The following is a 12,107-nucleotide window of genomic DNA, read 5'->3' on the forward strand; positions in this document are numbered from 1 at the left end:
CAGACTCAGATAAAGTGCAGCTGGGGAGAGCTTTGTGGAATAAATAAATAATGAATATCGATGGAAATGGATGACACTACACAAGCACTTTATTATGCTTGTTGTTAACACTTGTGCATGTAAATCTGACGTTGGTAGATTGTTATCTTCTTGGAGATGAGATGCGCCTGTGGCAGCCTGGCGGTGTTTTTTATTTTGATTATAGGGTTTTGACAGTTGCCGTCATATTTTCGGGATCAAAACACTGTTCCGCTCCAAATCTTTCCGTTCCAGCCCACTTTCATCCCTGCCTACCGTGAAATTAAAACGATCATATCTCTATCAGTGCCAAATAAAAACTTGGAGAGAAGTTGAAATCCATGCTTTTGACTAATGGTGACCGCAGTGCTCGATCTCAAAATGTTTTTTTTTTCATGGCACGTGATTGAAATGGTCACAAGTTATAGTTGCGACGTCACATTGATGAAACTGGTACAGCCACTGTGCTGGCAAAAATGTCCGATCTAAAATGAAAACTGAAAAATGTGTAGCCAAAAGTAGCGGAGTAAGAGTACAGTAGCTTTCCTCCTTCACAAATCTACTCAAGTAGAAGTAAAAAGTATAGCTTGGTAAAACTACTCTTAGAAGTACATTTTACTCAAAAAGTAAATATAACGGATTAAATTTAACACGTTACTACCCACCTCTGTGTATGATATAAATGTACAGTCACGTAAGTCTGTATACCTTGCTGTCGGTTGGCAAAGATGGAGAATTCCTTCATTTCGGTGATATTTGAGATGCTCATTTCTTTGCAGAGTTCGCTTACCACATCGGCTGCCACCTTGAGGACAAACAATACAAATTTTCTAAATCTAAATGCTTTTACTGACAGATCAATACACTTACAACTTGAAGGTAGAGGAAGGAAGGTAGAGGACAGTATGCCACAAATCAAGAGAGATTTAGGAAGCATGGTGCCAAGTGACTCAGCTCAACGGGTGTGTGCATGTTCATATTTGTTGCAGGACTGAGAAGAATGAAATAGCTCTTTTACAGTAAACTGGCAAGTTTTTAACTCTTTCATTTGTGTCACTACATTTAGAGACTGACTTCATGTATACACAGATAACGTCAATACTTTCCAAATTAAAATATGACAACACTACACCACTAATCCCCATAGAAGGTAATACCTACAGTAAAGCTATGTATCTTGACAGGGAATTCCACCCCTCCTGGCAGCTGGATAGAAACGAGTCTTGAGGATTTGCCAGCCTACCCCAAAAAAGACATGTAAGGTAAATTTACAGCTGTAAATAATGCAAGAGGAGTTCGTCACGCCCCCTTTTTTAAAAGAACAATTTCTGGACTATGCTTCAATTTGTATAAAGCAATAGCGTAACTCACCAGGATGGCCTCCAGCTCAATATGTGAAGGGATATTACGGCGACCCCCAAAATTGAAAGCTCTTTGAAGGTTATCCTGACACACAGATGCCACCTCTGTGGACACATACAGTTGGGGGGGGGCATTAAATTTCATTAGCTTAGTCAGTTATTATACATTGACTCTTTTCAGTAAAAGGTCATGTAAATAAAAAAAATAAAAAAAATATATAAATTCCAATTCATACTATATGACTCACTGAATTTACATTATTGCAAAAAAGTGAGTACAGTACACGTTTCGCATTTCTACTGATATTTAATTATACAGTAGTACCTCTGCTTATGAAATTAATGGGTAAAAAACAAGATTAGAATAAAGAATAAAAGATAAAACAGTCATGTAAAGCTGTTGGAACACGAGGGGTGAATTAAAAGGACGTTGGTTTACACCAGTGTTTTTCAACCTTTCTGAGTCACGGCATGTTTTTACATCGGAAAAAAATCTCGCGGCACACCACAAAGCAAAAATGTTCTAAAATTACTTACTGTGCGGTATATTTATTGAAATAATAATTTCCCAGTATTTATACTTACACAGAGGGAAACTTGAGCCTGTTTAGATGAACACAAAGCCAATATCCTGGCAGGAATCTTCTTCAACAGCTCTCAGTCACTCTGTTTTAATTTTTTAGAGCAGTTAGGCTTCAAAAGCTCCGAATTATCAGACGGGGACTTTAGCAATGTCTTTTACCGCATCAGGGCCGAGCAGCTCGCTGACAATAGCTTTGCAAGCAGGTAGTATTAAGGTCTCTGCCACAGTGTGGGACTTTTTGAATTTAGCAACAAGTTCAGCAACAAGGTAACTGGGTTTGAGGGCTTTCTCATTTACCTTTGTAGTTTTTCCTCAAAAAAAGTGTTTCTCGGCGAACAAAATAGTCCATCGACTTGTTTTGAAGCAGAGGGTGTTTTGTTTGGAGATGACGTTTAAGCTTGCTTGGCACCATGGTGCTGTTGGAGAGCTGTTCGTTTCGCGTTCAAGAACTGGTCGGATTTTTAGCCATCAGCCACCTTGCTGTCCTCAACAATGTGTAGGAATAAAACACAGGGAGGATTGACGGTCGTCACATATGGATAAAATAGAAAGGACACTTGCGTGTATATCGACACTTGATGAGTCTATTAAAATGATGTACAGTAGACATGCTGGGGACACATTGTCGCGGACAGCAAGGTGGCTGATGGCTAGAAATCCGAGCAGTTTTTTAACGCGACACGAGCAATACCTCGTTCATCTGCACTCGACCGAGAACTTTCTACCTAGTCTTTCTTTCTTACTGCAACTCCGCCCGATGACATACAAAAAAAGAAAAGATGCAATACTGGATAATTTATCGCGGCACACCTGACGATCTCTTACAGCACACTAGTGTGCCGTGGCACACCAGTTGAAAAACACTGGTTTACACACATACATATACAGTAAAGGTCCGCCTTAGCCAATTGGACGCCACGAATGCTCGGCAACAGGCAATGGCAGAGCAGCTGTAAGTAGGTTACGTTCAGTAAACTCTGGGAGCTGCGAGTACCAGCCATACTGTATCTTCATAATGATATTGACGGGTCGGATTCGACTTTCACTGCGCCACGCCTTCAAGCAGGGGGCCATCCCACAATCCGCTTCAGTTATTCGCAGTTGGTCGGAGCGACACATGCAGCGATCCAACGTTGGATTTATGTTGATAAAGTATGAAAGCTGTACCGCATACCAACATGAAGGATTGTCTCAGAAGTGATTCGTTCGAGGATTCAAGGTAATCATAATATTTTTCGTTTTTTCACAAGAATTTTCAACGTTAAAAGCTCCACCACATTGTCTAACAGACTGGCATCATTCTTCAACACATGAAGTCAAATAAATGCAAAATGCATGTTTTTTTTGCTTTTAACCACGAATCGAGGAATTTATTCAAGAATTTTTCCCGAAAAAGCTCTGTTTACATAAGACGGCCGCCACATTAAATAACAGACCAGCATCGTACTTCGACATATTTAAGTAAAATAAATGCTAACTGTGTTGCAGCCTGGATAGGGATATCAGAATGAACACTCAAACCACGATGTTTTGCCTTCTTCCTTAATGTAAGGACGCCATCGGCTGTAAATTGGCCTGAGTTTTATTGGCGCAGTGGTTAACGTCCTTGCCTGCCGACTAGATTCGTCGCGGCGCGTAGGTTCACATCCAACTGTACTTGGTTTTTTTTTTTTTTTTTTTGCTTTTAACCAAGAATCGAGACTGTTTTATGTCCACATCTATAGAGAATTCAGGGATTTAAGCATTTATTCACAAGGTTTTCTACAAACAAAGCTCTTTGTCTGTGATTCCACTCGGTCAGCTTTGACGGCCACGTCAACAATACAGGCCCCCTATTAATTGGCCCCGTGCCCCCTGTCCCGTCAATATCATTATGAAGTCTATGACTGTATTTTGCCTTCTTTCATAAATACTGTGTACCTTGGTAAATGTGTTGACGGTCCACAGCGATCTCAAGCAAGTGACGTGAAACGTAAGGCTTTAGATTATCAGAACAAGGGAAAAACCCAGCAATCAGGCTGAGAAGACGCCAGCCTAGATTGCTGCTGGATCTGTGTAGATACACATTAACGTGAGTTACATTTTTTTCAACACTGAAATGCTGTTGTTACATACACTATTTAATATTTATCTTGGCCTATTTTATTGCCAATGCAGTGCAGAACTGTTGTAAAATATTTTGTAAATTGTTCAAAGGTCAAAAGTTTAAAAACCTACTTACTCGGTAAGGTTGTTGGTGGTTTGCTTGATAACCTGACAGTAGATTTCATCTCTCAGCAGTTCTCTTTCCTTCCCTAGCTGAAAAGAGGAAGTAAACAAGATTTCTCTATATTTTGAAAGTACATTTGTGTCAGGTTAACGATTAATGTGAGAACTAACCAGCAGAATGTGACTCAGGCAGTCTGCTCGGGTAGTGTGCTTTTTCATAGCGGTATCACCCATCAACTGCATCACATCTTTGAGGAAGCCATGAGTATTACAATACCAAACAAACTAAATGTTCAATTTAGAAAAACTTTTTAGCATGACTTCTACTTACTCCTAAAGCACTCTACTGATAAATCATTGCTGTCACGATCGTTGTAGAGAATTAGGGACTCTTGAAGGGGCACCTGCAAATGAATCAGATGTGTATTTTGAAATATTACATGATTTATAAAGTTTGAAAAAATGTTATTGGCAGCAGTGATTTACCTTTGTGAAATGAACTGCTTCAGAAAGAGTCCTGCTACTTGATTTCCCAGTTTCATTTTCCAGTCTTGAAGAACAGGTAATGATATGAATACATGAAATTTTCTATTAGTCATAACTTAAAAAATACAGTATATAAACTGTATATAAAACCTACTTAATGTACTGTATATACTGTACATGCACATACTATCTACACATTATACACACACAGTACATGTATATGTTAGGCCTGCACCATATATCGTTTGAACATGGCCATCGTGATGTGCGCTTGCGCAATAGTCCCATCGCAGGACGTGCGATTGTTTGTTTGTTTTTTGACAGCGCAAACTTGTTTTGCCACATGAAAAACAGTATGTGTGCAGAGACATGGCCTCCTGGATCCAATTTATATACAGCAATCTTCATCATGAACAGATGAACCCCCATAGCCCGTATGAAATGTTTTGTGATGATGGTGAACCAACCAGTCTTTCCAAACAGAGCTATTCAAGTCATCTGGAGAAAATTCTTCTAGTTTCAATAACTACAAGTAACATGTTATATTTCATTCAAGTTTACGTGTGCATGGAAATGTGTATAAAATAAAGATGTATAAAATAAAAGTGTTATCGATTGTCAGCATAGTGATTGACAGCACTGATAAATAATGTCCTATATCATACTGTACCTGAAGTATTTCATGGCAAACTCAGCCATTGCCGACATCTGAAGCTCACTCTCTTCAACTGATTCCTGGGTTGATACAGCTGTTTGCCGCTCTAAATCACCGTTTGGCCTCTGCAAATCATGAAATGACCTGCGAATGGACGTCTGTGCTGTTCTCCGGGATGAGACCTCTAGATCTCCATTCGACTCGGTGTCCAGGTTTTCTATTTGCTTGACGATAGGAATCAAAGTTTCTTTTTGTCGAAAGGAAGCTCTCGACCCCCGAGCGCTTTTCCACCGATCATCTCTTCGATCCGACTGGAGATAATGGTAATCCAAAGCAGCAGACGGCTGGGTTAGATCCTCTGGGAAAAGACCAGAACGTCCTCCCATTGTGCCAAAAAGCCAACCTACAGAAAATTAGGAACAGTTATTGTACACTTCACCGCACTTCTATTACCTGATGATTTCCTTTTAAAATTCAAGTTGTTCGATGATGTAGGAAAGATTTTAAAAGCAGGAATGGAGCACATAAAACATCATTCGCTGACTCATTTGGAATCGTAGACGCACAATCACCTTTTCTGGGGCCTTAAAGTGTCCAAAACAGATCAGTCAACAATGTGAAGCAACATTTTATGCGTCAGTGTTTTCCAGTCGGTGTGCCACAGCACACAAGAGAGATCGTCAGGTGTGCTGCGAGAAATGATCCAATATTGCATTTTCTTTTAACGTCGTCGGGCGGAGTTGCAGTAGGGAGGCAGGAGTTTGCCTGGCACGGCCAGACTGTTCTCCCTGTATTTTTTAAACAATGGAAGAACAGTCTGGGACCCAGCTCCTCATTGGCCTCTCCAACCCGAAGGAAAGTAACTGTGCTAATCAGATTCGTTTATTTGCGTGACCAACGTCACTCTTGCGCCTCGGAAGTTGTCTCCACAACAACAACACAGATGGCGAACGGGAGAGCTGAGAATATGTTCCATTCCGCGGTAAATTCAGTTTTAAATGACTAAAAACACATCGAGTTGCTAAAACCAACAGTCTGTCTCGCGCTAGCCATGTTGAATAAAGTTATCCGTTCTCTGCGCTCCTCGTATTTTTATTTCTTCGCGCTAGAGTTTCTTGTCGCTTTACCACATCACTTCTGCCCGTCGCTGATTGGTCCACTCCGCTGTCTGTTTGCCGTGGCTCCACCCTGGAAATTTGATCCGCGAAACGGTCGCCAGACTATCGCTGGAACAGCGGTGAGTCTGGAGTTCCAGGCAAGGAAGGAGTAGGTAGAAGGTTGCGGTCGTGTACAAATGAGCGAGGTATTGCTCGTGTTGCCTTCAAAAGCTGCTCGGATTTCTAGCCATCATCCACCTTGCTGTCAAGGACAATGTGGACCCCAGCAAGTCTACTGTACATCATTTGATTTGACTCATCAAGTGTTGATATACACGAACGTGTCCTTTCCATTTTATCCATGTGTGACGACCATCAATCCTCCCCCAGTGTTTTATTCCAACATATTGTGGAGAACAGCAAGGTAACTGATGGCTAAAAGTCTGAGCAGTTCTAGAGCGCGATACGAGCAGCTATCCAAAAGCGCCATGGTGTCAAGAAAGTTTAAACGTTTAAACGAAACACCCATTGCTCCAAAACAAGTCAATGGACTATTTTGTTCGCCTTCGTGAAAACACAGCTAAACAGGTAACTTTTTTGAGAAAAACTACATAGATAAATGAGAAAGCCCTCAAAGCCACTTACCTTGTTGCTGAACTTATTGCTAAATCCAAAAAGTCCTACACTGTGGCAGAAAGATTAATACTACCTGCCCGCAAAGCTATTGTCAGCGAGATGCTCGGCCCCGATGCGGTTAAAGACATCGCTAAAGTCCCCCGTCTTATAATTCTGAGCTTTGCAAGCCTACCTGCTATGAAAAAATAAAAATTGAGAGTCTGAGAGCTGTTAAAGAAGATTCCTGCCAGGATATGGACTTTCTGTTCAATCTAAAAAGGCTCAGATTTCATACTGAGTAAGTATAAATACTGAGAAATTATTTTATAATTAAATAGACGGTACAGAAAGTAATTTTTAAACATTTTTGCTTTGTGGTGTGCCTCAAGATTTTTTCCTATGTTAAAACGTGCCGTGACTTAGAAAAGGTTGAAAAACACTGCTTTACATGGTGTCGTAATTATGGTTCACTTGTCGAGTTCAAAATTGCATGTGAACACAAGGGAACAACTCTCATTTTCTACTAGAGAACTGAGATATTATTATGATACCCGAGAGACAACAAAAGCACACAAACAGGAGGACACACTCATAATCAGCAACTAGCAAGTGGTAAGGAGCACATGAGGACAGCATTGAATATTCAAAAGACTTTGGTTTTCAACCCGACAGTTCTTTGCCCAAAAATTGCCAAAACAAGGCCAACATCTACTGTTCTTCAGCAACGCTCACCTGTTTGGAGTCCCTCCATTGGTAGTAACTTGATAACATCACCTTTGTTGAAGGTGAGCAGGCTTTTGTCATCTGTTACAAAGCTCTTGAGGGCAATTACATGGCCAGAGTTCTGGAGAACAAAAGAGAAGATCATTAAAAGCCTCCCAATCAGGGTTTAGAATACAACATCTGCCGGAGTGGGTGAATTATGTGTTTGCGACTATGAATATGATGCAAGCACTTGGTACCTTCATGAGCTCTTTAAGGAAGAATTCAACCATGGCAACTATTTGAGGTGATCTGGAGGAGTGCAGTTGTAGGTTTTCATTTGCCAGCTCCAGCTTCACTTGGTTTGTACCACAGAATCCCACTGACAGCAATTCTGCAAAGCTTTTTAAATGCGTGACTCGGTTAAATTTTCTACAGTACAGCATTTTCAGTTTGAATGACAAAAACTCTACAAAATAGGAGCACATCTGTGAAAACCGTCATTCCATCCATCATTAGTCAATCCATGTTTCCTCATCAGGGGTTTCTTGACGGTCATCTAGGCTATTAGGACCCCACCCAACTTGACCTTTGGTGAGAGGTAGGTCCCTGACAGTTAATTGTGGGACAGGGGTCCCCAAAGATTTTTTGCACCATGGATTAGTTAAATGTAACGTATACATTATTTCCATGGCCCGGCATTCGGGTTTTGACAGAAAAAAAAAAAATCAAACCAACTAAAGGCAAATGCTAAATGCTCAAAAACGACAACTTACTATAATGCTAAATCAGTAGGAGCTTTTTTGCAACAAGACATAACAACTAGAATTAATTTGCCAAAACTTTTTTATCCTCTCCAAAACATCCCCAAAACACCTGTTGATTGTGAGCTGTTCAACTCTTTAAACTGAAGCCACGGGAAATGTTCTTGAAAACCATGTACAGGCTCCTGTTTAGGAAATCACTTGGGATTCCACACTCAGATAATTTTCGTGATTTAATTTTCATTCCGTATTTTGCACGGAGCGGGCAGGAGCCAATGCTGGCTAAGTGAGTGGACGCTTACAAGCCCTTGCCAAACAGCTCCAAGGCAAGCTCTAAAACCAGTCTCCGTGAAATCCGCATATATGTTCCCAACCTTTGGCCTGGTGTGTTTCCGCCTTTACTGTTTCTAAGTCCTGCCTGACGGATTTTAATTTTGCTAGCTGCCTTAGGTGGAAGAAGCTGCATTGTTATGTCTGAGTGGTATAATGGAGTCATGTGAACATAAAGACTTATTTGATCATATTTAATCTCTGAAACCATGTTGTTTGTGTGTGGTGAATGGACATTTACCTGTAACTTCGAAGTAGACGGAGGTGTTTTGGATCCATGCCAGATGCTGCGACTATCTTTAGGAGATGAACTCCACGATGATTCACCCCTAAAATCTGGGCGTCACCACTGTCTGACTGCAATTAATAGATGTTAACAAATGGGGTAAACATATTCTATAGCATTGATCATAGTTGTTAAGTGAGAGGTTGAGTTCACCTTTTCTTGTAGTTCTTCAGCTAAGAATTCACAGTATTGCAATTTACAGTATTTCCTGGATTTCATTGTTCTCCATCCATCCATCCATCCATCCATCCATCCATCCATCCATCCATCCATCCATCCATCCATCCATCCATCCATCCATCCATCCATCCATCCATCCATCCATCATGTACCGCTTAATACTGGGTCGGGTTGCGGGGGTAGCATCGTTAGCAAGGAAGCCCAGACTTCCCTCTGCTCAACTGCTTCAACCAACTCCTCCTGCGGGATCCCAAGGTGTACCCAGGCCAGCCAAGAGGCATAGTCTCTTCAGCATGTCCTGGGTCATCCCCAGGGCCTTCCGCCGGTGGGACATTGCTGAAACACCTCTCCAGGGAGGCATCCAGGGGAGATCTGATCCAGATGGCCGAGCTATCTCAGGTGGTTCCTCTCAATGCGGAGGAGTAGCGGTTCGCCCCCGAATCCCAAACGAATGACCGAGCTTTCCCATCCTATCTCTAAGGGAAAGCACGGACAGTCTGCGGAGGAAACTCATTTGGGCCGCTTGTCTCCGGGATCTTGTTCTTTAAGTCACGACCCACAGCTCGTGACCATAAGCGACGGTAGGAACGTAGATCGACTGGTCAATCAAGAGCAACGCCTTTTGGTTCAGCTGCTACTTCACTACGACAGACCGGTGCAGAGTCCACATCAATGCAGACGCTGCACCAATCCACCTGTCGATCTCCTGCTTCCTCCTGCCCTCACTCGTGAACAAGACCCCAAGATACTTGAACTTCTCCATTTGGGGAAGGATCTCATTCTCTGACTTGGAGAGGGCACGCCACCCTTTTCCGACTGAGGACCATGATCTCAGATTTGAAGGTGCTGATCTAACACTTGGCTGCGAACTGCTCTGGTGAAAATTGAAGATCAGGGCTTGATGAAGCCAACAGCACCACATCATCTGCAAAAAGCAGTGATTCAATGCTGAGGCTACCCAACTAGATCCCCTCAATGCTTCGGCTAGAAATTCTGTCCATAAAATTAACGAACAGAATCAGTGGCAAAGGGCAACCTTGGCGGAGTCCGACTTACTGCCAGCAATGCGGACCACACTGTGACCCCGGTCGTACAGGGACCGAACAGCCTTTAACAAGGAGCTCAGTGAATCCGTATTCCTGAAGCACCCCCCAAGGGACTCCCTGAGGGACACATTAACACATGTAGACCGGTTGGGTGAACTTCCATGCACCCTCGACGACCCTGCCAAGGACGTAGAGCTGGTCCACTGTTCCATAGCCGGGACAAAAACCACACTGCTCCTCCTAAATCCGAGATTTGACTTCCCGACGGACCCTCCTCTCAAGCACACATGTATAGACTTTACAAGGAAGGCTGAAGAGTGTGATCTCTCTATAGTTGGAACACACGCTCCGGTCAGGGGGACCACCACCCCGGCCTGCTAATCCAGGAATCCAGCGGTCTGGAGTAAGTATGCCCACACCTGCTCTGAGCCTCTCACCGTGGGCAGCTTCAGAAAGGAAGAGAGTCCAATCCCTCTTGAGAAGATTGGTACCAGAACCCAAACTGTATGTGTATTCGAGTCCGATTTATCTCAGTACTTCTCTACCTCACACACCAGTTCGGTCTCCTTCCCCGCCAGAGAGGAGAGTTAGTTTCTGTAACTGAGAGTTGGTCCCCGTCTTTTGCTGCCACCCAATCCACTACGCACCTGACCCCATTGGTCCCTCCCACAGGTGGTGAGGCCATGGCAAGGGAGACCCAGCTTTTTCAGGCTGTGCCCGGCCTGGCCTCATGAATACAGGTCCAGCCACCAGACGCTCGCCTTCAACCCCTTCCTTCAGGCCTGGCACCTGAGGGGGGCCCCGGTAACCCGCAAGGGGAAAATGATTCCATTCATATCTGTAATCATAAATTGGCCAAACCCTTTCTGCCGAAATGTGTATACAAATGTAATTTTGGTCTAAAACGCTTTTTTTCACTGAAATTAGAGTATGGAAAACTGTTTTGGTGCAAGGCAGCAAAAAAGCCCTGTAGTATTAAAAATTTGAATGATGATGTGTTGGCTACTATAATGAGTGAAAGAGCACCCGCGACATTCAGTTGCCACCTTTGGATCCACTTTCCTTGCCCACTTTGAGTAGTAAAAACGGAGCCAACAGGTTCTTTCCAGATTTTATTTTGCGTAATCTTAATCTTAATCTTTCTTGGCCTCTTTCTATCGAGTCGCTGAGGTTTACTTGGCATGCAGCACTCCTGCTTGCACCCGTTACACTCACTCCCTTAAACCTTCATTGCTGATCCAAGTCACAACACTAATGTAATGATCTTGCGACGCGATCTGGCTCTCCTCTTAGCGGGCGGGAAAGGAAATGAGAAAAAAATAAAAATTCTATAGAAACAACAGAAGCTTATATCGTAAAATAGACCTTTTAAATATCACAATGCAAGCATATTGCACAGATCTATTGCAAAGAATGTATAAGTATTACAATTTTACCTTAACAGGAAATAGGCGTGAAAAGTAGTTTTCCCAATTGTCCCGAGCAGCAATGACAATCCTTTTCTTTATGCTGTCATCTTGGACGGTACTCATTGTTCCCACATTGAGATTAGCTACGAAGGACAAATAGCAAAAATCATATTGATTACAGAGGTCACATACTACTCAGTGGTTCATAATTGCCCTTTGCATGCATGTCCTATATAGTTACTATCACCACAGTCATTTTTCTGAGAGTCATCAAATTCATGAGAATATGCATTACCCTGTCTTGTTAGATAGATTATTCCGCTGTTTATATTACACTGTAAAGCAGCATCCTTTGGTAGTATAATAA

The 12,107-nt window shown here is 42.4% G+C and overlaps 1 protein-coding gene across 6 annotated transcripts in view; it reads right to left on the reverse strand.

The window, feature by feature from the left end:
* The window catches only part of myo15b (myosin XVB), a 105,457-nt gene that overhangs the window by 25,008 nt on the left and 68,342 nt on the right, over positions 1 to 12,107 (reverse strand). For all 6 annotated transcript variants that reach the window (XM_057826234.1, XM_057826232.1, XM_057826236.1 and 3 more), the window contains 13 exons: positions 11,768 to 11,883; positions 9,061 to 9,176; positions 7,986 to 8,127; positions 7,756 to 7,867; positions 5,327 to 5,714; positions 4,657 to 4,720; positions 4,502 to 4,574; positions 4,342 to 4,418; positions 4,184 to 4,260; positions 3,883 to 4,013; positions 1,390 to 1,484; positions 1,180 to 1,257; positions 727 to 823 (listed from right to left, as the gene is read on the reverse strand). In XM_057826234.1, the coding sequence (XP_057682217.1) occupies positions 727 to 823; positions 1,180 to 1,257; positions 1,390 to 1,484; positions 3,883 to 4,013; positions 4,184 to 4,260; positions 4,342 to 4,418; positions 4,502 to 4,574; positions 4,657 to 4,720; positions 5,327 to 5,714; positions 7,756 to 7,867; positions 7,986 to 8,127; positions 9,061 to 9,176; positions 11,768 to 11,883 (1,566 nt within the window). The remainder of the gene's footprint in view (positions 1 to 726; positions 824 to 1,179; positions 1,258 to 1,389; positions 1,485 to 3,882; positions 4,014 to 4,183; positions 4,261 to 4,341; positions 4,419 to 4,501; positions 4,575 to 4,656; positions 4,721 to 5,326; positions 5,715 to 7,755; positions 7,868 to 7,985; positions 8,128 to 9,060; positions 9,177 to 11,767; positions 11,884 to 12,107) is intronic.

Source organism: Corythoichthys intestinalis, chromosome 21 (assembly GCF_030265065.1).
Source record: "Corythoichthys intestinalis isolate RoL2023-P3 chromosome 21, ASM3026506v1, whole genome shotgun sequence".
In the NCBI taxonomy this organism is placed as follows: Eukaryota; Metazoa; Chordata; class Actinopteri; order Syngnathiformes; family Syngnathidae; genus Corythoichthys; species Corythoichthys intestinalis.